The 26,147-nt window shown below is 41.6% G+C and overlaps 1 protein-coding gene across 2 annotated transcripts in view; it reads right to left on the bottom strand.

Moving 5' to 3' along the window:
* The window catches only part of TRIM33 (tripartite motif containing 33), a 144,482-nt gene extending 134,706 nt beyond the window's left edge, over window positions 1-9,776 (bottom strand). For both annotated transcript variants that reach the window (XM_019956764.2, XM_019956765.2), the window contains exon 1: window positions 9,214-9,776. In XM_019956764.2, the coding sequence (XP_019812323.2) occupies window positions 9,214-9,739 (526 nt within the window). In that variant the 5' untranslated portion in view covers window positions 9,740-9,776. The remainder of the gene's footprint in view (window positions 1-9,213) is intronic.
* Between the last annotated feature and the right edge of the window lie 16,371 nt (window positions 9,777-26,147).

Genomic DNA, 26,147 nt, shown 5'->3' with positions numbered 1-26,147 from the left:
ACCATGAGCCCAACCTCAGAACTTGTCCTCTGAAAAATAAAATGATAGAACTCAGTCGACCAGTCATAAATAGGAAAAAACAAAATTAATAGATCCACAGCAAGCTATTTACAAAAGCTATTTACTTAATAACTCATTACTCTTTTCCTCTTTATATTCTTTTGGGGAGAAGCTCTTTATGAACTGTGATGGGTACCCCAAAATGAAGGCCTATAAACATATGAATCTGCTGTCTTCCACTATTCCATGGTCTGACACTCTAATGACTCTACATTATCACTTTGTTATAGTGCCTTTAAAGAAGCAAGTCTCAAACTTTTTGTTCTCAGAATCCCTCTTACGCTCAAATCATTGAGAAATTAAAAATGTTTAGATGGGTTTTATCCATCAATATGTACTGTATTGTTAGAAAAACTGGGGATTTTTAAATATCTTATTTAATATCATTTTTTAATTTTTATTTACTTTTTAATTTTTTTAAATAGGTGGCTAATTACAATATTCTGGTGGTTTTTGCCATACATTGACATGAATCAGCCACAGTTGCACATGTTTCCCCACCCGCCCCCAACCTCCCTCCCACCTTCCTCCCCATCCCATCCCTCTGGGTTTTCCCAGTACACTGGCTTTGAGTGCCCTGTTTCATACATTAAACTTGGACTGGTCCTCTATTTCACATATGGTAATACACATGTTTCAATGCTATTCTCTCAAATCATTCCACCCTCATCTTCTCCCACAGAGTCCAAAAGTCTGTTCTTTATATGTGTCTCTTTTGCTGTCTTGCATATAGGGCAGTCGTTACCATCTTTCTAAATTCCATACATATGCATTAATCTACTGTATTGGTGTTTTTCTTTCTGACTTACTTCACTCTGTATAATAGGCTCCAGTTTCATCCACCTCATTAGAACGGACTCAAATCCGTTCTTTTTACTAGCTGAGTAACACTGCATTGTGTTTATGTACTACAGCTTTATCATCCATTCATCTGCCACTGGACATCTAGCTTGCTTCCATGTCCTAGCTATTGTAAACAGTGCTGCAATGAACATTGGGGTACACGTGTCTCTTTTAATTCTGGTTTTCTCAGTGTGGTATGCCCAGCAGTGGCATGCACTGGGTCATATGGCAGTTCTATTTCCAGTTAAAATCTTCATTTATTATTTTTTTTTTCATTTATTTTTTTTTTTCATTTATTTTTAACACCAAAAACATTTTGTATCAGGGTATAGATGACTAACAATAAATGATTGTTAATAATAATGTTTCATTAAAATATTTTATTAATTCATTTAAAAATAAACATACAGAATGCTGAAGTAAAATATTTATCAGAAATAATTTCCAAAACAAAACAAAAAGTTTTAGTAGAGTGACACTGATTCATATTTTTTAAAATCTCTTGAATATCCAGTTTAATAGATGTCTGAATACAGTTTTTGCATTTAACCTGTTGTGAGAGGTTGTTTTGTTTGAAGGAAAAGTTGGCCTCATACAACCATTTTAAGAAAAGGGAAGAATATTTTAATAGTCTTTTCAGACAATCTGTGGATACTCTTCTTTAATATATTCGAAAATCGCCGAGTTTTTATTTATTTCTTAAACATCAGTTGCAATGTGAAATTTACCACAGTGACGAACTTTTACTGCTCCCTTAAGTTAAAATCTATTGGTCTATTTTGCACTTTTGAAACTTTCTTCTATGTATGATTTTGTAATATCATGCATTGGTCATTTGGAAAATGTTGGCTCACTATGTAGATCTTCCAAATGTTGACATTTCATTGTACAGTATCGAAAAAAAAAAAAGTTAGTATCACTACCAGCCTTATCAGAAAAGCCTTTAAATATTGATAATATACAAGTCTCCCAAAATCCTAATTTTCATTTAAAAGCTCAATTTTTATCACTGGCAACATAAAACAACAGTTGTTTTCCTGAAAGTGACAGAGCTCAGTTCATTCATTTTTAAGAAAATGGCTGCCAAATGTCCACACCATAGTTTGTTAATCATTCTTTCAAGTAAAAATTATTTTCCAAGGAAAAAAGCAGCTAATCCAGCTTGGAATTCAAACAACTGCATGAGTATTTGTCTTACCGCACTTCAGTCTGCAGAAGCACTCTACATTATCACATTTTATCACACACAATATTAAGGATCAAGATTTTTAAATTTTTACTACTTCAAGGACATAAAACTAATGTGATTTTTTTTTGTTGGTGGCGGTAGTTTTACTCTAAGTATGTGATGGTAGAGATAGAATAACTTTTAAGAGGGGTATGGAGGTACTATCTTAATTCCTGCTAAGGTGCCAAGCAATTTTATCCATCACTGATATCTTATTATTAATACAAACATCAGAACAGTGAATAAGGCAAATAATGAATCAGTGTTATAAGGAAAACAGTTTCAACTTTGCCAACAGCTAAAAGTGTGTCAGAGACAATCCTCTCCCCACTGTCACCTCCCCCCAACTCAGTTTCGTAGACCAACTCTGAGAAACTTTTTAAGTTACTATTCTTATTTAGTGTCTGTTTTGAGGAGTATATATAAGGAAATGAAAAGCAATTAGACTTTCCTAACTAAAACTTTTGGTGTAGAGATATTAGACATGGTAAAGACTCTGGATTTAGAATATCAATTTACCCAAGTTTTAGGCAGCTGGAGAAATCTGGAATGCAAATCACTGTCAGGCGTGGTCTATTTCATCAAATGTCAGAAAAACACCAACAATTTGCCTTCCTGCCTCTTCTTTCTGCTTATCGTGAGACAGAAGTAATCACAAAAGCAATGGGGGACAACTGGAAGTCAACAGAAATAAGAGCAGTACAATTAATTGGGGGCTTACCAGGTGCTGGGCACTATATGAAGCAATTTACAGTGTATTAATCCATTTAAGCCTCACAATAATACTATGAAACAGGTATTATTATTCTTCTCAATTTACAGATGCTAAGTAACAAACCCACAGTCATTCAAGTAGTAAATAATAGAGCTCAAAAATAAATGCAGGCATTCTGACTGCATTCTGATTCCTGAATTGTGTACATTTAACCAACCACAATGCTAGAAGTTGTTAAAGTGCTTTTGTTTGGTACATCTTTAATGACTGATTGCTGATGACTATATTATCATTCAAAAACTCAAGGAGGGCCTAAAAAAAATTCCCAGATAAGCCACACCCAGAACTAGCCAACTGTCATTTATTACACATACTGCTGGGGAAAGAACTTCCAAGAGCTCTAATGGAAGGCTCCCCTAGTGGTTCACCACCTGCCGTGCTAGGTCACTCCAGTGGTGTCCAACTCTGCGACCCTATGGACTATAGCCCGCCAGGCTCCTGTGTTCATGGGATTCTCCAGGCAAGAACGAATACTGGAGTGGGTTGCCATTTCCTCCTCCAGGGGATGTTACTGACCCAGGGATCAAATCCATGTCTCTTATGTCTCCTGCATTGGCAGGAGGGTTCTTTACCACTAGAACCCCCTGGGAAGCCCATGCTCAGTGATAAAACCATTTTCAGGAAGAGCTCTTCACACTATATCCAGAGGTATTCTCTCTCACTTACAACATGGATGTTGCCATCTCAGACTTCACAAAAAATTGAAGATTCGTAAACAGAATCATTTTCCCATGTTGATTCTTCCATTATTCCCCACAAAAGGTAAGTATATTAAACTTATGTAGATGTGAAAAGTTAGCATTAAAAACAATAACAGAATCAGAATTTTACTGGATAAGAACTCAACTTCATATTGCAGACCTGGAGAGGCTGTCTAGCTGACCCGCCCAAAGCTACACAGTAAACTAATAGCAGCACCTAATCCAGGTTACTCCCAAATCAGATCTTCATCCACATCACCATGCTGTCTATGCCCTACTACAAAAGTCTCAACTCCTTCAAGAGTTCATCTGAGAGGCTATTCAGATGCATCAATACATATTTGTACTTTTATTGATACATTATTAGATTTGCACATAGTTCAGTTCAGTCACTCAGTCGTGTCTGACTCTTTGCGACCCCATGAATTGCAGTACGCCAGGCCTCCCTGTCCATCACCAACTCCCCAAGTTCACTCATACTCATGTCCATCGACTCGGTGACGCTATCCAGCCATCTCATCCTCTGTCGTCCCCTTCTCCTCCTGCCCCCAATCCCTCCCAGCATCAGAGTCTTTTCCAACGAGTCAACTCCTCACATGATGTGGCCAAAGTACTGGAGTTTCAGCTTTAGCATCTTTCCTTCCAAAGAACACTCAGGACTGATCTCCTTTAGAATGGACTGGTTGGATCTCCTTGCAGTCCAAGGGACTCTCAAGAGTCTTCTCCAACACCACAGCATCAATTCTTCGGCGCTCAGCTTTCTTCACAGTCCAACTCTCACATCCATACATGACCACTGGAAAAACCATAGCCTTGACTAGACAGACCTTCATTGGCAAAGTAATGTCTCTGCTTTTGAATATGCTATCTAGGTTGGTCATAACTTTCCTTCCAAGGAGTAAGCGTCTTTTAATTTCATGGCTGCAGTCACCATCTGCAGTGATTTTGGAGCCCAAAATAATCTGACACTGTTTCCACTGTTTCCCCATCTATTTCCCATAAAGTGATGGGACCAGATGCCATGATCTTAGTTTTCTGAATGTTGAGCTTTAAGTCAACTTTTTCACTCTCCTCTTTCACTTTCATCAAGAGACTTTTTAGTTCCTCCTCACTTTCTGCCATAAGGGTGGTGTCATCTGCATATCTGAGGTTATTGATATTTCTCCCACTACTGACATACCCACTATTGATACCTATTCTGACTCAACCTGAAAGAAACCTAAAAAAAATGAACACAAAAGCACTTTAAAAAGCTCACTATTGAGATTCAACAAATATTAACTTATCTATTTTGATTTTCCAAATACTCCAAAAGCACATAAATCAGTTTTTCTCCTCAAAATATTTAAATCCATGCCTCTCAAAGTGTGAAAGGTTCCAGAATCAGAATTAATAAGATACTTATTAAAAATTCACATTCCCAGTGTCATCCCCAATTAAACTGAAACAATCTCTTAAACTCCCAAAATGGTATTTTAAAAAACTCTCCATATGATTCTTATTCATCCAAAATCTACTTATTGAGCATTCATTCTACAACATTCCAGTGGGAAACAAGGAACAAACAAGTAAACAAAAACAAGAAAACATTTTGGATTTTATCTGTGCAATGAAGAAATAAAGGTAATATGTCAAAGAGCGACCTGGAAGACTACAATTTTCCCTTAGTAATCTCAAGGGATTGGTTCCAAAACCCCCATCAGATATGGGACAGCCAATTAACAGTACTTTAAAGAGCAACCAGACACAGAGTTTTCAGGGCAGTGAAAATACTATGTATGATATTATGACAAATCCATGTTATTATACTACATTTGCTCAAACCCTCAGAATGTACAAGAGTGAAACCCTACCACAAACTGTGGACTCTGAGTGATTACAATGTAGGGCAGTCAACTCTCAAAAATGTACCACTCTAGTGGAGGATGTTGATAATGGGAGATACTATTTAGGTCTGGGAGGGTAGAGTTATATGGGAAATTTCCTTATCTTTCTGTATCTCACTTAATATTGCTGTAAACCTAAAATTGCTCTTTAAAAATAAAGCCTTAAAAAAAATAAAAGTCAGGAGGTCTTTCTGCACAGGCAAAATTTGAAGTGAGTAGCCCTTCACTTAAGAACAGTGGACTTACTGAAAATTATTTCTGGTTAGATGGTCTTGAGAGGGGCCCATTCCTAACAAGAGTGCAAATAATGTTGATGCTGCTAGTCCAGAAACCACACTTGGAGAATGATGGATCTAAAAAGGAACAGCTAAAGGGTTTGAATAACTTTGGTGTGTTAGAAAAGGAGGAAAACAAGGCCATTAGAAGGGAGGGTAATGTCATTGCTTCGGAACCACTTAAGACAGTAAATCAAACTACCAACCATGCCTATCCAGACCAGAGATAGAATCACAGGCTGTTCAATAATACAATTGCAAAGCATTTCACAGATTAAGAAAGTATTTTCACTTTCATTACTTAATTTGATTTAATGAGATATAAGTGAAGAACTATAAGCTAAATTTTAGAGATAGAGAAACTGAAGGACAGAAACATGATGAACCTGAGGGAACCAGAAAACAAAGGGCAGAACTATGTTCCCCAACTTCAATCCAGTGTTCCTTCCAGACAGCAAGTTTGATTTTTTTAAAAAGGCAAAGCAAAAGATACACACAGTGGAGAAGGAAATGGCAACCCACTCCAGTGTTCTTGCTTGGAGAATCCCAGGGATGGGGGAGCCTGGTGGGCTGCCGTCTCTGGGGTCGTAGAGAGTCGGACACGACTGAAGCGACTTAGCAGCAGCAGTGACTATAAAACATCCAGCTGAAGACTAGCAGGGGGGTTCTCTTTCTGCCCCCTTCTGATGCCTATGTCAGAAGCTTTCTCTATCTCTATCTCTATTTATACTTTAATAAAACTTTATTACACACACACACACACACAAAAAGATACACACAGGAGGTAATATTAAGTTATTTTCTAGACTCTGCTGCCTAAAAACATGGTGGCTTCCAGACTTAATTTGTTCCAGATACTGGTTAGAAAGCAACACTATCTGAAGACTGACAGTATTTAGTCCCGTCTACTTATTTCTCCTAGTTCAAAAACAAAGGATGACGAAGTGAAGAGGATATTTACACACAATGAGTCTCTGTCCTGCATAAATAAAACAGAACTAATTTCATAACCTCAGTCCCTCAGCCACATCAATCACACACAATTTTCATCTTGTATCCCCTCTAAATCTCTCACCTAATCCAGGTTCCCACAAGAACACTGAATCTCACAAGTCTTAACTATACTCATGAGGCCCTCAGCAGTTAGTTACACACCCATTATCCACCCTCCCTATACCCAGTATCATTTAGTATCTTCTCCATCAATTAAACCCTCACTTTTAACATTCTTACCTGCAGGTCTCAATAATACTTCAAATCCAAAACTGCCATCATTACATCCTCCCTCCAAAACACACAACACACACACACATACACACACCTGTTTCTGTGCCTGAATTATCTGATTTTGCATTAACAGCACTGCCACCCACCAAACAAGAAACCTGGAACATGGCCTAGACACCTGTGTCTCTCTCACATCAATCTCAATTGGCCCCTCATCTCCATTCTCAGTGCTACTTACAATTAGTTACCATCAATGATAAACTAGCTGCCATTTCACTCATAACTACCATGTACTAGTCACTTTGTTATATGTACTAGCACTATGTACTAGTCATTTTGTTAAGTCACTTCATTCTATCAATAACTTTATCAGGTAGATCATTTTTGTCCTTGTAAAATTAACCTGTCCAACTCACAAGCAAGAAGTGACCAAGTAGGCATCCAAGAAAAACGTTTTCTCCAGAAGTCCATACCTTTCCCCCATAACAAAACACTTTTTTCTTCAATACCTGACAACAGTCCTTTACGGGCTAGTTTCTCTCCTAGATTACTGCCAGAATTTTCCTAACTAGTCCAGCCTCAGGTTTTTTCTTCCCTTACCTTTCAATGTGCCCCCAAGCAATCTTTCTAGATCACAAATGTCATCCTTTTATCCTAATACAAACATCTGTGAGGAGACTTCCCTGGTGGTCCAGTGGCTAAGACAAGGCACTCCCAATGCAGGAGGCCCAGGTTTGATCCCTGGTCAGGGAACTAGATCCCACATGCCACAACTAAAAGACCCCGCATGCTGCAAGGAAGACCCGTGCAGGATAAATAAATATTAAAAAATAAAAGTCTGTGAGGGACTCCCTTTAGTCTATCTACAATGTACAGGATACAGTCTACAGGATGAATCCAAAACCCTTTAGTACAGGTCGACAATCCCTTACCTTCAGCCCCAAACTTCAAAAGCTTTGAAATTTTAAAGTTTTTTCCATGAGTCTGCAACAAAACCCACCCTGAACTGTAGGGGGTTATTTCTCTATCCCATTAGTGATATTCATATGCCTCACTACAGAAACATTAATACTTAATAATGAATTGTTAACCCAGACCCCGCTGGAGTATTGAAGACCTCAGCAGGAAAAAAAAATTTTTCAAAGTATTCTGACCTCTAAAATACACCTGGTCCCAAGAGCTTCAGGTAAGGGATTGTGACCTCTTACCTACTCAGCCCATCAAACCAACTTAATCTCCAGGGATGACCTGATCCGTCCCAGGAATGTATAAGGTGCCCTGTGTTCTGAAAACTCTACAACTCAGTGACCTACTCACCCTTCAAGAAACCTACTCAAGGACTGCTCTTCAGTGAAGTTTTCCTGACCTTCTCTTGACTATGCCACAACCACTGTATCCACCTCCACTGCTGTATCTCACACGTCTGTTTCCCCTATGGTGGTCAGTGAACCGGCTCCTCACTGAGTATTTTATCCAATCGTAGCACGGTATCCGAAACAGTAAGGGTCCATTAATGTCCAAGAATTAAAATTCATCCCAACTCTCCCTAACACCCAATTCCCTTCAAAGGTCAGTTCTCCTTTACCCCTAAACCTAAGGTCTTTTCCCTAGCCATACAGGCCCCACACAGCGATTTTGTCTCTAGAGTTCCTTCTTCTCAATGTCATCCTAAAGTTACTTTCTACCAGACGCCTTTTCTTAGCCCCAAATTCTCCAATGCCCTTTAACCTTCCCAGTCCTTCTTTCCCCTAGCTTAGAACAGGTCTCCCCTCAAGGCAATTCATCCCCACTGCCCTTCTCTCTTACCTACTCCCTCCTCAACACCTCTCGGGGCTGGGCCCTCCCTTGAAAACGCTTCTCACAGGCGGATTCCCAGACACCCTCTTCGTTCACAATCCGTTCCATCAGCTCCCGAACCTGCGCTCGGCTTCAGTCCACGCCTTCCTGGCCCGTATCTGCACACCACGAACCTCCCCTGCAGCCGGCGTCCCCTCCCCCAGCCTCTCGCAGCCGGCACCCCTCCCTTCACCCTCCGCGTCTCTCTGGAGGTTCAGCTTCTCTGAAAACTGTCCCAGGAGCCGTGTCTTTCACCTCTGAGACTCCTCAGGATCACGCCGGTCCGAGCAGCCCCGCGCCCAAGTACTCTCAGAGGACCCCAGATCCCCCTCAGCACAGCAAACCCCTTCGGCCCAGACCTCGGGCCGGGCCTCCCGCTCACCTTGCTGGATGTCGCCGTTGCTGCCCCCCGGGATGGGCACGTTGAGTTGGCGCTCGGGCTCAGGCAGGCAGCGCAGGCAGAAGGAGTGAAGACAGGGCAACAGCTTGGGCTCCGCCTCACGCCGGCTCTGCAGGCTCTGCTGACACACGGCGCAGGTGTCCAGGAGCGAGGCTGGCGGTCCAGGAGGCGGCCCCGCCGAGGGACCCGGAGCAGGAGCCGAGGCCGGAGCTGGGGCTGGCGTCGATACCGCCCCCCCGGGAACTCCAGGGCCCATTGAGGCTGCAGGGGCTGAGGCAGCCGGGGCCGAGCCCGAGGAGGCCGCGGCCACCCCCCCGTCGTCGGGCCCGGCCGCGCCGCTCTCCGCGCCGGCCCTGCCGCCTTCCTCCTCCTCCTCCTCCACCAGCACCGCCGCGAGAGGCGGCTCCGCCTCCTGCGCCGCGAGCCCGGCGGCTCCGGCAGTTACCGGCGCGCTACTGCTGCCCCCGCCGCCGCTCTCAGCCTCGCCGCCGCCTTTGTTTTCCGCCATGTTTTCCTCTTTGAACCCGCCGGACCGCCCCGCGCCGCCCGCCGCCGCCGCCGCCCCCAGCCCCAGCCGCAGCCGCAGCGAGAGCGGCCGCCGAGAACGAGCAGGCTAGAGAACGAACGAGAGCGCGCGCGCACGCGGCACCCCAGCCTCGCGTCGCGCGGTTGCTGGAGGGCGGGCACGGCGCGCGCACGTACGCACGGACGTCCTCCGGAGGGAGGCGGGAACTCCGGGCGCGGGCGCGCAGCCGTCCAGGTTGCCCCTCCCGACCTCTGGGGCCCGCACGTAAGATTCCGCCCCGCTGCAGTTCCGTTCACAGTGAGCTTTTAAAGCCAGAGACTGTTGACGTTGAACTACCTTTAGTCGCGGGTGGTTAAGAGCTCGGACGCGGCCACTATACGGGGAAAAGTGGGAAAGGGTGGAAGGCCGGGACTGTTTCCCGCGGAGCGAGCGACTCTCGGGTGGCGCGGTTCCCAGGGTGGGCGCATCTCCGCGGAAACCCCCCTCCGCGCGGGGTTAGACTCCCAGGCCTCCTGGGTCTCTGTGCTTTAATTGGCCGCGTTCCTTTGGATGATTGTATCTCTCGGGAGCAGTAAAGGGAGGATTTTTGTTTTTAACTGGCGGCGCACCAGAAATAGGCTGAAAAAACTCGGTGAAGAAAAAAAAAAAAAAAACTCTTTAACCGCTATTTTTAGCTTTTTAAGGTGATTGTTTCTCTGCCGTTGCTACGCATCAGGAAACCAATCAACTGAGGCTTTTTCAGAGCGGAGATGTGCCAGGACCACACCCCAGACCTGCATCAGGAAGTGGGGGAGAGCTGATGAATGTTGAAAGCGCTTTGACTGACTGATGGGCGTCAGTTTGAGAAGTCACGCTCTAACCAATATTATGTCTCCAGAGTCCCACTTAGTGTCCGGGCGTGAGTTGAGTCGCAAATGCCCTAACAAGTGTAGGTAATAGCAGCTTTCAGGAAGGGTTGTCTTTATTTGGGAAACAAGTACTATGGCTGTTTTAATGTTCAGATCATGAAGTACTTTCCTCTTCAGACAGTGTTCCCAAGAAATGTTATTCTTGAGCTGGTTTAAGTTCTTAAAATAAGCCACCTCGAAACATTTTTCATTTATTTGTTCAAAACAGTGACCTCTTACTGTGTGACAGGTAATGTTTTAGAGATGCTAGGATTGCAGCAGGAAACAAAGGAGACCCTTGACTTTCAAGGAGTTTGCAGTCTGTGGGAAGAGTGACGTAAATATATACAGGGAATGATAAAAGCTATGAAGGGGAAAAAAGATTTCAGATTAGAGATGATTGGGGAAGTCCTCTGTTGATCAAGCTTTGGTTCTCTTGCAGAAGAGTGTTCTAATCAGGAAAAGCAGTAAGTACAAAGGGCCTGAGGTAGACAGATTCTTGGCTTGTTACAGTCTGTGTGACTGGAGTGACTTGACAGAGACAAAGAGAAGTTGAAGAGGAGATTAAAAAATTAAAGGAGCCGGTCACATACAGAGATGATGGCTTTCAACATGCTAAACTTTTGTGTCTTGGAAAAGAACTTGGAAAAACTGCTTTCTCACCTCAAACAATTTAAGATGATCCTTAAATTTTCATCAAGAGTGTAAATAGTTGCAGAGACTGCCATTTCTGACATTTTGCATTACTAACATTTTTCAGTTGTCACATTAATTTTAAATCTACCCAGTGGAAAGGTAAACAGGTGGTTTAACAAGCATCATCCATTTAAAAAGTACATAATCAAAAGTGTTCCACTTCATTAAATAATAATAAACATGGAAAGTAAAATGTTAATTGGGAATGTCTCTTAATGAGATGACTGGTAGTGGGTTTTTTTTTAGTTTGTATAGACATAGATGTATATAACATTACTAGGAAGAGATATAGTCCTGTATCACATTTTATTGACTTAAGTCACTACATTAAAAAAAAAGTGTGTATATGTGTATGTATACATATATACATATATAAATGAGAGTCAGATCATAAAGAGGGCTGAGTGCTGAAGAATTGATGCTTTCAAACTGTGGTAGTGGAGAAGACTCTTGAGAGTCCCTTGAACTGCAAGGAGACCAAACCAGTCAATCCTAAAGGAAATCAGTCCTGAATATTCACTGCAAGGACTGACGCTGAAGCTCCAAGATTGAGGGCAGGAGGAAAAATGGGTGACAGACGATAAGATGGTTGGGTGACATCACCGACTCAATGGACAGTTTGAGCAAACTCCGAGAGATAGTGGAGGACAAGGAAGCCTGGCGTGCTGCAGTTTATAGGGTAGCAAAGAGTTGGGACACAATTTAGTGACTGAACAACGAACAACAGTACCTGGCACATGGTAAACATTAATGTAAAAGTAGACCCAAAGGTTCATGAAGGGAACGCAACTGGAGGTAGAAACAAAGGTACCAGAGAGAAAAATCTCGAAACCATACGTGGACTGAACTGAGCAGTGGGTATAAGGATCCTACCATTTCCCTGACTTTGGCTATCTTTTACTCCAACTGCCTTGCAAGAACATTGTAAGAAAAACACAGTTCTGAAATGAAGAGAGATTCAATCAGTGCCTAGTAGCTCTGGCTGTGGAGGAAACTGCGATGTTGCTGGTAACCAGAAGAGGAAAGAACTTTCCAGCTATCCAGAAAAGAGAAAGAGCACTGGGAGTGAGCCATGGTGAGGGCATAATTCATGAGCTGGGTACAAGAGGTTGGCAGCAGTGAGACAGAGTAGCCCAAGAGTACCATGAAGGTTTGCAATGGCCGGTTCTACCACTCTTGGACAGAGCAGCTTTGGTTGTCAGCAGGATTGGAAGCAATTCACAAAGACCAGCAGAGGAATGCTGAACTGCAGTTAAGATTTGGGGCATTTCTGTTAATGCACCATGCTTACAATCATGAGTGGGTGAGACTAGAGGATATAAAGGTGACATTTTGTGATTTAAAGTTCACTTCTCTAAACACAGGGGCATAAACACAGGTACCTTGGTTTAGCACGTCTTTGGACTTATCAGAAAGTTCAGTTTCATAACAAGGACCTTCCTAATGCACGTGTCAAAAGACCAAAATTTAAATGGGTGATGTTGAGAAGGGCAATTTTTGTCCAGAAATAATGCCCAGTGCTCCACCATGGAAAAGCAAAGGAAGTACAGGAATGGTCTGGATGGAAGACAGGTCAGGCCCCTGGATTCTCTTACACTGATGCCAACAAGAACAAAGGCATCACCTCGGAGAAGGGTATTTGGAGGATCCCAAGAAGTACATCCCTGGAACAAACATAATCTTGGCTAGTTAAGAAATCAGAAAGGGCAGACTTGATAGCCTATCTCAGAGCTTCTAATGAGTAGTAGTTGCCCCACTGCCTTATTTCTTCAAAACCCAAATCTCAACTCTTACATGTAATATTTAAATCGATCGCATATACCAGAATTCAGATTGTGAATGGCTGTTAGAATATTTCTGTTGGACAGTCCTGATTTAAATAAGACTGGCTGTGGTTAAATTAATATATTCAGCTGAATTTTGATAATAATTTGAATTTTGATAGTAATTCCAATTCAACAAGTACTATCACTGTTTCCCTCTTCTAAAGGTTTGACTGGTAATGTCCAGCTTTTCAAAGAAATGCTGAATGCCATTTCAAAACCTATAGGAGACTGGTTTTAATTTAGATTTATAGAACTGATTATATGAACATAAAATCAATATTTAAATACTGGGAAATCCCTTTAGTGTCTCATAGAATTGAGCAAGATTCACCTGCATTTCAATTTTTGTTCATTAGACTGTAAAGGGCTGGAGATAGGTAGCAATGTCCTCTTTATCATTTTGGTCTTAACTATGCCAATCCAAAATTCCCTGTATCTAAAATTTTGCCTTTTGGGAATTCCCTGGTGGTCCAGTGACTAGGATTGTGCAGTCTCACTGATGAGAGCCTGGATTCAATCCCTGGTCAGGAACTGTTAATAAGATCCCACAAGCCATGCAGTACAGTCAAAAAGAAAATAAAATGTTGCCTTTTACTTAATGAAAGGCATTTTAGTGTGGTTTATGTAAGATATCAAAGAATATTTAACACTTCACATTTTATTGATGACCTATAATAGCAAATGCTTTTAAAAGTCGATGTGACAGGATATGAGCAAGTTAAACTTTGCTTGTAAATCCTTTCAGTCTTAGACTGAATTATAATTCAGGGTGGTCTTTAAACGACTATTCAAAAACACATGAAACTGTGAAACTCCTGTACATTGTGATTTGTAATATTTTTGCAAACTCATTAGAAGGATTAAAGTACAGGAGGTATGCCATCAGCACACATTTGTAACTTATGTCATCGTAAGACTTAATTAAAAACAAAATCTTAAAAAAAAAAAAAATCTTAGAAAAAATAAAATTTATTTCTCAGCATTTCATGATGTTGGGCAAAGTGCACTTTGATTTCCTGGTGCTCTGTTTTCTGAGTTTGAAAACCGCTAGTACCAAGAAAAGTCTTCCCAGGCGGTGCTAGTGGTAAAGTACCTGCCTGCCAATGCAGGAGACATAAGAGACGTAAATTTGATCCCTGGGTTTGGAAGATCCCCTGGAGAGCAGCATAGCATTCCATTCCAGTATTCTTACCTGGAGAATTCCAAGGACAGAGGTTGGCTGTAGTCCATATGGTCGCAAAAACTCTGATACGACAAGTGACTTAGCCCTCGTGCACAGAGTACCAAGAAAAGAGGGACAAATGACAGAATTCTAAGTTCTAGCTCTTTGGCTTTTCTATATTTCTAAAGCCTTCCAAGGCACATGGTTAATCCCAATAATAAAAATAACATCTAAACAGCAATTTACAATTTGTAAAGTGATTTCACACACATTATTTCTTGCAACCAGTAAGATACATTCCAATTTAGATAATAGACTTCATAATGTGAGTGTACTGTAGCGTATTAGCTGTCTGTTGTCACACAATAAGGTTATTTTCCATTTTTGCTATTATAAATAATATTGTGATAAGCATTGCAATGAATAATACTTTGCATGTCTATAGTTATTTTTTCTGAATATTCCTAAAGATAGAATTGCTGATTCAACAAGTATAGCCATTGTAAAAAAATTAAGATGTAAATAAAAGTTATTAGGTTATTAAATAACTAGATTGTGCTTGATGTTTTTGCCACTACAAATAAAGATAAGTTAATGTGCAATCTGTTTTTCAGATTTGTTTCTAAAGTTCTGTTTCCTCACATCCCACTTACTCCCCAATCTCTGGCATGGCTTCCATTTCCAACAGCTCTTGCTAAGGTCATCAAGGACCTCCATGTTTTTTTAAATCCAGTAGATGTATTTTTTCCTAACCTTATTTGTCTTCTCAGTGGGATTTCATATCTTCAACCATTCTGTCTTCTAGAATCACTTTCTCCCGTAGTTTTCATGATACCACACTCTTCTACCTCTTCTACTGCTGTTTTTCTTTTACAAACTGTGTTGGGGTCCCTAAGAACAGACTAGAAGAACTCACAGGACTCAAAAAAGCTGGTATACTCATGGTTATGGTATATTACAGTGAAATGAACAAATTAAAATCAGCAAAGGTAAAAGGTGCATGGAGAAAAGTCCACAAGAAAACAAGCACAAATTCCAGGTGTCTCCTCCCAATGAAGTTGCATGCACTAATTCTCCCAGCAATGATTTGTGACATTTTGTGAAGTGTTACCAGACAAGTTCACCCAAGCCTTGGTATACAGGGTTTTTACTGTGGGGGAGAGTTTGTCCCATAAGGTATGGGATCACCCACATAACTGACCTCAGCTGTTTGAATTCCAACCGGCAGAGGTCAAACTGATACATCATAGCCCAAGGCCTCAAGCATGCTAAAACAGGCATTCAGCATAAATCACACTGATTCAGCCAAAGTAATAGAGTGTGGCCCAAGGCCTCATGTATACCTAGGACTCTTGCTAGGCAGAGTAGTCCAAGGGCTCAGAGGTTATCTCCCAGGAATCAATCAAGGACTAGTTCTAAAAACAAGCCCTTCTTTTGACTGAGCAGGGTTTGAGTAATACACGTCTACTAAGTTAGCCCTTTGCTGCACTCAGACTTACTCAAAGTTGGGCTTTCTGAAATATGCTCTAGACCCCCTTCTCAATAAGGTTTTGTTCCCCTGGGCAAACTCATCATGTGCACCTTCATGTGCCATCCATACAATGATAACTCCCAAGTATATGACTTTCAGTTCAGTTCAGTCGCTCAGTCATGTCCGACTCTTTGCAACCCCGTAAATCACAGCACACCAGGCCTCCCTTTCCATCACCAACTCCCCGAGTTCACTCAAACTCATGTCCATAGAGTCAGTGATGCCATCCAGCCATGTCATCCTCTGTCTTTCCCTTCTCCTCCTGCCCCCAATCCCTCCCAGCATCAGGGTCTTTTCCAATGAGTCAATTCTTCACATGAGGTGGCCAAAGTATTGGACTTTCAGCTTCAGCATCAGTCCTACCAATGAACACCCAGGACTGATCTCCTTTAGAATGGACTGCTTGGATCTCCTTGCAGTCCAGGGGACTCTCAAGAGTCTTCTCCAACACCACAGCTCAAAAGCATCAATTCTTCGGTGCTCAGCTTTCTTCACAGTCCAACTCTCACATCCATACATGACCACGGGAAAAACCATAGCCTTGACTAGACGAACCTTTGTTGGCAAAGTAATGTCTCTGCTTTTGAATATGCTATCTAGGTTGGTCATAACTTTCCTTCCAAGGAGTAAGCGTCTTTTAATTTTATGGCTGCAATCACCATCTGCAGTGATTTTGGAGCCCCCCAAAATAAAGTCTGACACTGTTTCCACTGTTTCCCCATCTATTTCCCATGAAGTGATGGGACCAGATGCCATGATCTTCGTTTTCTGAATGTTGAGCTTTAAGCCAACTTTTTCACTCTCCTCTTTCACTTTCATCAAGAGGCTCTTTAGTTCCTCTTCACTTTCTGCCATAGGGTGGTGTCATCTGCATATCTGAGGTTATTGATATTTCTCCTGGCAATCTTGATTCCAGCTTGTGCTTCGTCCAGCCCAGCGTTTCTCATGATGTACTCTGCATATAAGTTAAATAAGCAGGGTGACAATATACAGCCTTCACGCACTCCTTATCCTGTTTGGAACCAGTCTGTTGTTCCATGTCCAGTTCTAACTATTGCTTCCTGACCTGCATACAGGTTTCTCAAGAGGCAGGTCAGGTGGTCTGGTATTCCCATCTCTTTCAGAATTTTCCACAGTTTATTGTGATCCACACAGTCAAAGGCTTTGGCATAGTCAATAAACCAGAAATAGATGTTTTTCTGGAACTCTCTTGCTTTTTTGATGATCCAGCGGATGTTGGTAATTTGATCTCCGGTTCGTTTACCTTTTCTAAAACCATAGCCCAGATCAATTAACATCTCCAGAAGAATGTCTCAAAGGCACCTCAATGTCAGCCTGTCCAAGACTCAGTCCTCTTTTCTCCAAACCTCCTTTTCTTCTTCCACATTCCCTATCTCAATAAATGGTGTTTTGCACTAGAAAGGAAGATATTTAGTAGATACTGACAGATTAGATACAGAAGAGGATCATCCTTAAAACACAACTTCTTACATTCATATTCATTCTGTTAGCCAGTCCTGTCAATTTGACTCTAAGTATTTCCCCAAATCACTCCACTGTTCTCCATTTCCATTGTCACCACAATCCTCCTTTCTGCATGCACTGTGACTCCCCCGTAATCCACTGTCCAAACTGCAGTTAGGGACTCCCCTGCTGGTCCATTGGCTTAGAGGCTAAGACTCTAAGCTCCCAATGAAGTGGCCCAGGTTTGATCCCTGCTTGGGGAACTAGATTCCACGTGCTGCAACTTAAGAGTTCACATGCTGCAACTACAACCCGGTGCAGCCAAGTAAGTAAATAAATAAAAATAAAATAAATATTTAAACTGCAGTTAATCTTTTCAAAGGAAACTGATCCTTTCTTCCCCAATCCTTATCTTCATGACTTTTTCTTGCTCTTAGGATTAAAAACAAAATCCTTAAGGTAAAAGAATGCTTGTTTCATATGTCTAATATGGCCTGGACTACTTCACCAACTACATAATACCCCACTTCCCCCTTGCTTTCTGCGTTCTAGCTACACTGGCCTTTCACTTTGTTCACTGTTCTGTGCCCCCTCTCGCCTCAGGGCCTTTGCACATACTGCTCTCTAGGTGAAATGATTGTTTTGTGAATGTATTGCTTTCTCAGAGAGCTCCTGTCTAGATCAGTTTTCTTTGCTGGATATTCTCATTGATCTCTCTTTCTTTCCTTCACAGCTACTTGTGAGAACCAGTATAGCATAATGGTTAAAAGCAGGGCCCAGGTTATCCAGGTTTGAATTCCAGCTCTATCACTTATTGACTGTGCAACATTGGACAAGTCACTTAACCTCTCTCTGACTCACTTTCATTGTCTGCAAATGTGTATAATAGTGGTGGGGATAATAAAATTACATATATATATATATATATATATATATATATATATATATACATATACATATGCTTCCCTGGTAACTCATCTGGTAAAGAATCCACCTTCAATGCAGGAGACCCCAGTTTGATTCCTGGGTTAGGAAGATACCCTAGAGAAGGGATAGGCTACCCATTCCAGTATTCTTGAGCCTCCATGGTGGCTTAGGCGGTAAAGAATCTGCCTGCAATGCAGGATACCTGGGTTTGATCCCTGGGTTGGAAAGATTCCCTGGAGGAGGGCATGGCAAGCTACTCCAGTATTCTTGCCTGGAGAATCCCCATGGACAGAGGAGCCAGCCAGGAGTCAGACATGACTGAGCAACTTTCATGTATATATATATTTTATATATATATATATATATATATATATAAGTACATTTTGGGCTTCCCTGATGGCTCAGGAGGTAAAGAAGCTGCCTGCAAAGAGACACAGATGATGTGGGTTTGATCCCTGGGTCAAGAAGATCTCCTGGAGGAGGAAATGATAACCCACTCTAGTATTCTTGCCTGGGAAATTTCATGGACAGAGGAACCTAGTGGGCCCAAAGGGCTGCAAAGAGTTGGGTATGATGGCACATGTGTAGCATGTATGTGTGTAGTAGCATAAATTAAAGCACGGAAAGAGTTTAGAATGGGTTCCAGTGAACATAAGTACATAAGTTTTCATTTTATCATTAAGGTTTCAATTTGCAATGATGCATTCATTTGTGTGATTATCTGATTGATACTTGTCTCTCTCATTAAGCTCCGTGAAAGAAGGGATGATAGCTATTTCTGCTTATTTTATTCATCGTGCCTGGCACATAGGTACTCATAAATATTTGATAAATTAATAAGTGATTCCAAGAAGTAGAATTATATTGGATCCAAAAAATTGTATATAGTAAATGTTTTCTGATAGAGGAAGATTTACCTTTGTTTAGGGGACTGGAATGCAAAAGTAGGAAGTCAAGAAACACCTGGAGTAACAGGCAAATTTGGCCTTGGAATATGGGATGAAGCAGGGCAAAGACTAATAGAGTTTTGCCAAGAAAATGCACTGGTCATAGCAAACACCCTCTTCCAACAACACAAGAGAAGACTCTATATATGGACATCACCGGATGGTCAACACTGAAATCAGATTGATTATATTCTTTGCAGCCAAAGATGGAGAAGCTCTATACAGTCAGCAACAACAAGACCAGGAGCTGACTGTGGCTCAGACCATGAACTCCTTATTGCCAAATTCAGACTTAAATTGAAGAAAGTAGGGAAAACCACTAGACCATTCAGGTATGACCTAAATCAAATCCCTTATGATTATACAGTGGAAGTGAGAAATAGATTTAAGGGCCTAGATCTGATAGATAGAGTGCCTGATGCACTATGGAACGAGGTTCGTGACACTCTACAGGAGACAGGGATCAAGACCATTCCCACAGAAAAGAAATGCAAAAAAGCAAAATGGCTGTCTGGGGAGGCCTTATAAATAGCTGTGAAAAGAAGAGAAGCAAAAAGCAAAGGAGAAAAGGAAAGATATAAACATCTGAATGCAGAGTTTCAAAGAATAGCAAGAAGAGATAAGAAAGCCTTCTTCAGCCATCAATGTAAAGAAATAGAGGAAAACAACACAATGGGAAAGACTAGAGATCTCTTCAAGAAAATCAGAGATATCAAAGGAACATTTCATGCAAAGATGGGCTTGATAAAGGACAGAAATGGTATGGACCTAAAGAAGCAGAAGATATTAAGAAGAGATGGCAAGAATACACAGAAGAACTGTACAAAAAAGATCTTCACGACCCAGATAATCACGATGGTGTGATCACTGACCTAAAGCCAGACATCCTGGAATGTGAAGTCAAGTGGGCCTTAGAAAGCATCACTACGAACAAAGCTAGTGGAGGTGATAGAATTCCAGTTGAGCTATTCCAAATCCTGAAAGATGATGCTGTGAAAGTACTGCACTCAATATGCCAGCAAATTTGGAAAACTCAGCAGTGGCCACAGGACTGGAAAAGGTCAGTTTTCATTCCAATCCCAAAGAAAGGCAATGCCAAAGAATGCTCAAACTACTGCACAATTGCACTCATCTCACACGCTAGTAAAGTAATGCTCAAAATTCTCCAAGCCAGGCTTCAGCAATATGTGAACCGTGAACTTCCTGATGTTCAAGCTGGTTTTAGAAAAGGCAGAGGAACCAGAGATCAAATTGCCAACATCCGCTGGATCATGGAAAAAGCAAGAGAGTTCCAGAAAAACATCTATTTCTGGTTTATTGACTATACCAAAGCCTTTGACTGTGTGGATCACAATAAACTGTGGAAAATTCTGAAAGAGATAGGAATACCAGACCACCTGATCTGCCTCTTGAGAAATTTGTATGCAGGTCAGGAAGCAACAGTTAGAACTGGACATGGAACAACAGACTGGTTCCAAACAGGAAAAGGAGTATGTCAAGGCTGTATATTGTCACCCTGTTTATTTAACTTCTATGCAGAGTACATCATGAGAAACGCTGGACTGGAAGAAACACAAGCTGGAATCAAGATTGCCAGGAGAAATATCAATAACCTCAGATATGCAGATGACACAACCCTTATGGCAGAAAGTGAAGAGGAACTCAAAAGCCTCTTGATGAAGGTGAAAGAGGAGAGTGAAAAAGTTGGCTTAAAGCTCAACATTCAGAAAATGAAGATCATGGCATCTGGTCCCATCACTTCATGGGAAATAGATGGGGAAACAGTGGAAACAGTGTCAGACTTTATTTTTCTGGGCTCCAAAATCACTGCAGATGGTGACCACAGCCATGAAATTAAAAGACGCTTGCTCCTTGGAAGGAAAGTTATGACCAACCTAGATAGCATATTCAAAAGCAGAGACATTACTTTGCCAACAAAGGTTCGTCTAGTCAAGGCTATGGTTTTTCCAGTGGTCACATGTGGATGTGAGAGTTGGACTGTGAAGAAGGCTGAGCGCCGAAGAATTGATGCTTTTGAACTGTGGTGTTGGAGAAGAGTCTTGAGAGTCCCTTGGACTGCAAGGAGATCCAACCAGTCCATTCTGAAGGAGATCAGCCCTGGGATTTCTTTGGAAGGAATGATGCTAAAGCTGAAACTCCAGTACTTTGGCCACCTCATGTGAAGAGTTGAATCATTGGAAAAGACTCTGATGCTGGGAGGGATTGGGGGCAGGAGGAGAAGGGGACGACAGAGGATGAGATGGCTGGATGGCATCACTGACTCGATGGACGTGAGTCTGTGTGAACTCCGGGAGTTGGTGATGGACAGGGAGGCCTGGCGTGCTGCGATTCATGGGGTCGCAAAGAGTCGGACACAACTGAGCGACTGATGTGATCTGATAAGAGAGACTTGACCATGTTTCTGCTTAAAGGAAACAACTAATAAGCGTTCAGAATTTTCAAAAAAAAGGGTAGAATGAAAACTTTTAATGAAGCTGACTCCCTAAGAATCTGGGAGAAAATAGGATGTAGAACACAGCTGAGCAGCAAACATAAGAGATGCAAGTTCAATCCCTGGGTTCAGAAGATTCCCTGGAGGAGGGCACGGCAACCCACTCCAGTATTCTTACCTGGAAAATCCCATGGACAGAGGAGCCTGGCGGGCTACAGTGGGTCATAGAGTTGGACACAACTAAAGCAACTTAGCAAGCACGCACACACGCAAGAGAAAGAATATCATTGCCTGGAAATTATGGGAAAGAATATAGAGAACTGTGGAGATGTAGGTAATTTTGTCCCTTTGGGGGTGTGGATACAAGGGTTGGAAAAGCCTATGTATCCTCTGAGGAAGAAGCAAAGCTGCGTGCTGAGAGAGGGGCATCAGTAAGTTTAGCTGGGCAGTTAGAATTCTTTTGGCTGTAAGTAACAAAAGATGATGGAAAGAATGGTTATTGAGAAGGCAATCAGCATTGTGTGTTACAAATGATAAATATTAAAAACAGTCACGGGGCTCTTCTTAGCTTTCCCCTTTCCCTTCCCTAGCAATTGTGCCCAGAAGCCATTAAGTGGGATCAAAACCACAGTTCTGTGCCTGAGACAGAGAACAGCTGTGCTCCAGAGCAGAGTCAAGACTGAGCAGGGTTTCCGCATGGGGAGAGGGGTCAGCCTCTGCAGGATGGAGAGAAAGGCTTCTACATGGTGGAGTCGGGGGTGGGAATCAGGAGTTTGGAGAACAAGCAGCATGACAAGGGTGTCCATGCAGGGAATTACCAGCCACAGACAGTCAAAGCCAGAATGGGGGCAGCTGGCATGGACTCAGAGCCCACAGTGTGAGGAGGGTGGCCAGCACAGAGGGCTGGCCTGTCTCTGGTATCAGAGCTCAAGATGGATGAGGAAGGCATCTGTGTAGAAAGAAGACCCAGTGCAGGGTACTGAACTCTGAACCTGAGTGGGGTAAGGAAGACGTCTAATGGGAGAACCACCTTGCATGGGCAGGGGTTAGCCCAACATGGGGTAGCCTAGGAGGGTTACGGAGGGCATCGGTGCAGGAAAGGAGCCTGTCATAATGTGTCAGAGCCTTGGTGGGGTGAGGGCATTCTTCTCAGTTGCAAATATGGAAAGAGAAAATTAGACTGAATTCTGCTGTGCTGGGTTGGAATTGTGGTATCTATGTGTCCCAGTGGGTGTCAATGGATAGAGAATAATAAATACACTTGCAGAAATAAATGCAGACTTAAATGTATATGTATGTATCTGTAAGTGAAAGTGAAAGCCGCTCAGTCGTGTCCAACTCTTTGCGACCCCGTGGACTCTGCAGTCCATGGAATTCTCCAGGCCAGAATACTGGAGTGGGTAGCCTATCCCTCCTCCAGGGGATCTTCCCGACCCAGGAATCAAACCAGGGTCTCCTGCATTGCAGGTGGATTCTTTACCAACTGAGCTATCAGGGAAGCCCATGTATCTACAAGGAAATAAAAAAATTTACTTTCACCCTCTTAAGATCTCTGACTGGGCCTGAGAATTAAATTGATGTAAAACAGATTAAGAGGAGAAAAGCATACAGATTTATCTAATGTAAGTTTTACATGAAATGGGAGCCCTAATGAACCAATGAAGACCCATAGCAATGAAAGGGCTTATATATTAGGTACAACAAAGAGAGGCAATTATGAAAAAGTAACTACAAAATACGAGGGAGACTAAAGGAAGATAAGAGTCTTTTGTTTGTTTTTCTGGCCGTATCACATGGCATGTAGAATTTATGTTCCCTTACCAGGGACTGACCTGTGCCACCTGCATTGGAAGAACAGAGTCCTAACCACTGGACGGCCATGGAATCCCAGATAAGAGTTATTTTAGCAAGATCTATTTGTATAAAATTCTCTCAGCCTCAACTCCCCATCTCTGGTGATGAAAATGTTTCCTTCCTCTTTGTGTGAAGAAGACATCTTTCACATGGGGATTTCATCTGCTTTCAGGTAGAAAAGGGGAAGTCAGAATCCTTCCTGCACCTACTGTTTTTTAAAAATACTTTGTTCAAAGTAATCCTTAGGCCTTAGTAGCACACTTTGCAGTGACACATTCTGCTGCCCTTTATATATATTCATGTGTTTGTTAATATATGTGTGTACGTAGGACATATATTCCTTAGACCTGTCCACTGAGAGGCTCTGTAGCAACAATAAAATAGGAAACCATGAATCCAAACTGATGAAAATAAGTAAATGGATCAAAAGTTTGTTGAGGAAATGTTATTAACCTAGCCTCCAAGTTTACATATTTGCATAATTTTTCTTTTATATAATTCCAAAGTACCAAAATATTACTCACAAAGTATTTGTTCTTTACAAAGAAAAAAGGAATAACTTTTTAGCAGAGGAGAGTAGTGTCTAATCAGGAATTGAACGTAAGCCACCAATAATGAGACAAATCAAAACTGTATTAGGAAGGCAAGAGAAAACAGAAAACAGTTCTTTCACATTCCTGCTAAAATTGAATAACCTGCCTCCAGTCATGAGGAAACATCAGATAAACCCAAACTGACAGACAGTCTACAAAATAGTATGTCTCCAGTCTTCAAAAGGTTCACAGTCATTTGGAACCACATTAAGGAGATGGCAAACTGCGAGATGGAAGAAACCTGGGATTTTGAATCACTATCTACTGATTATGAAGATTGTTTTTGGAATTTATGGGAGTGATAATTAAATTTCTGCCTGAGCCAATATCCGTTTGGAGGAACAAAAGAAAAAGCATCAAGGTCATGAACATCAAGAAGAGACTGAAAACCATTCCAGATTGAAGGAGACTTAGATGTGACAAAATGCACATCAAAACTGCAGTGAGATGTCACTTCACATACAGGTTGCCATGTCCTTCTCCAGGGGATCTTCTGGACCCAGGGATTTAACCTCGGTCTCCCAGGCTAAAAGTCTGCCAGCAGACTCTTTGCCTTTTGAGCCACCAGAGAAGGCCCTTACATTAGGATATCTATTATCAAAAGAAAGGAAAAGAAAAGAACAAGTGTTGGCTATTATGTAGAGAAATTGGAACCCTTGTACATTGCTGATGTAAAACGATGCAACTGCTCTGGAAAACAATATGGCAGTTCCTCAAAAAATTGTACTTTGAATTACCATGTGATCCAGCAGTACCACTTCTGGGTATATATCCAAAAGAACTGAAAGCAGGAACACTAATAGATATTTGTGCACTAATTTTCATAGCAGCATTGTTCACAATACCTAAAAGGTGGAAAGAACTCCACTGATGAATGAATTATAAGTAAAATGTGATATATACATATCAGGGAATATTATTTAGCCTTTAGAAGAAAGGAAACTGACACATGCAAAAACATAGATGGACCTTGAAGACATAATACTAAGTGGAAAAAAACCAGACAGAAAAAGACAAATACTCTATGATTCTACTTATATGAAGTACCTAGAGTAATCAAATTCATAGAGACAGAAAGAATGGTGGTTGTCATGGTGTGGGAAGGAAAAACGTGGGAAGTTATTGCTTCATGGGTAAGGAGCTTCATTTTGGAAAGATGAAGGAATTCTAGAGACGGATGGTAACAACGGCTGCATGACAATGTAAAGGTACTCATGCCACTGCATATATTTAAAATGGCTAAATGTAAATATTTTTAAATGGTTAAAATGATAAATTTGTTTTGATACAAAAGACATTTCGGGAACTTTATGAGGAAGTTTACTGATCAGTAAAACTTGAATGGGTCTGAGGTAGCAGTGATACACGAATATTAATTTCCAGGTCTTGACAGTTGTCCTAAGGCTACTTATGAAAATATCCTTCTTTGTAGGAAATACATGAAAATGTTTCAGAATGAAGACGCATCTCTGTTTGCTCTCAATGATCCAGGGAAAAAACATTTTTGTGTTGTGAACTCTTCAACAAATTAAAGATTATTTCTCTAAAAAATTTAAAGGTAAAATATAAATGGAGCAGTGATCTGTGATACGGTTGAGAAAAGTGAATCCTGGGTTAGTTTTCACTTCAGGATTTAAGCACAGGTCTCCTGGATTATAGTCTTGGAGCACTTTCGCACATAGTCAATACAGTGTTAATATAATAAAGACTTCAAGTATGTATTTTTATATATACAGGGCTTTATTTGTTAAAGGTTCACTTTTTCTAACTACTTGGCACCTTATTGGGTTATGAGTCACCATCCACCAGACAATATATCTTTAGGAAAGATCAACTCAGTTCAGTTCAGTTCAGTCCCTCAGTCCTGTTCGACTCTTTGCGACCCCATGAACCGCAGCACGCCAGGCCTCCCTGTCCATCACCAACGCCCAGAGTTTACCCAAACTCACATCCATAGAGTCGGTGATGCCATCCAGCCATCTCATCCTCTGTCATCCCCTTCTCCTCCTGCCCACAATCCCTCCCAGCATCAGAGTCTTTTCCATTGAGTC

This window comes from Bos indicus, chromosome 3, assembly GCF_029378745.1.
Source record: "Bos indicus isolate NIAB-ARS_2022 breed Sahiwal x Tharparkar chromosome 3, NIAB-ARS_B.indTharparkar_mat_pri_1.0, whole genome shotgun sequence".
Taxonomy (NCBI): domain Eukaryota; kingdom Metazoa; phylum Chordata; class Mammalia; order Artiodactyla; family Bovidae; genus Bos; species Bos indicus.
The sequence above is the reverse complement of the archived record's forward strand: the minus strand, read 5'-3'. Positions and strand labels throughout refer to the sequence as shown.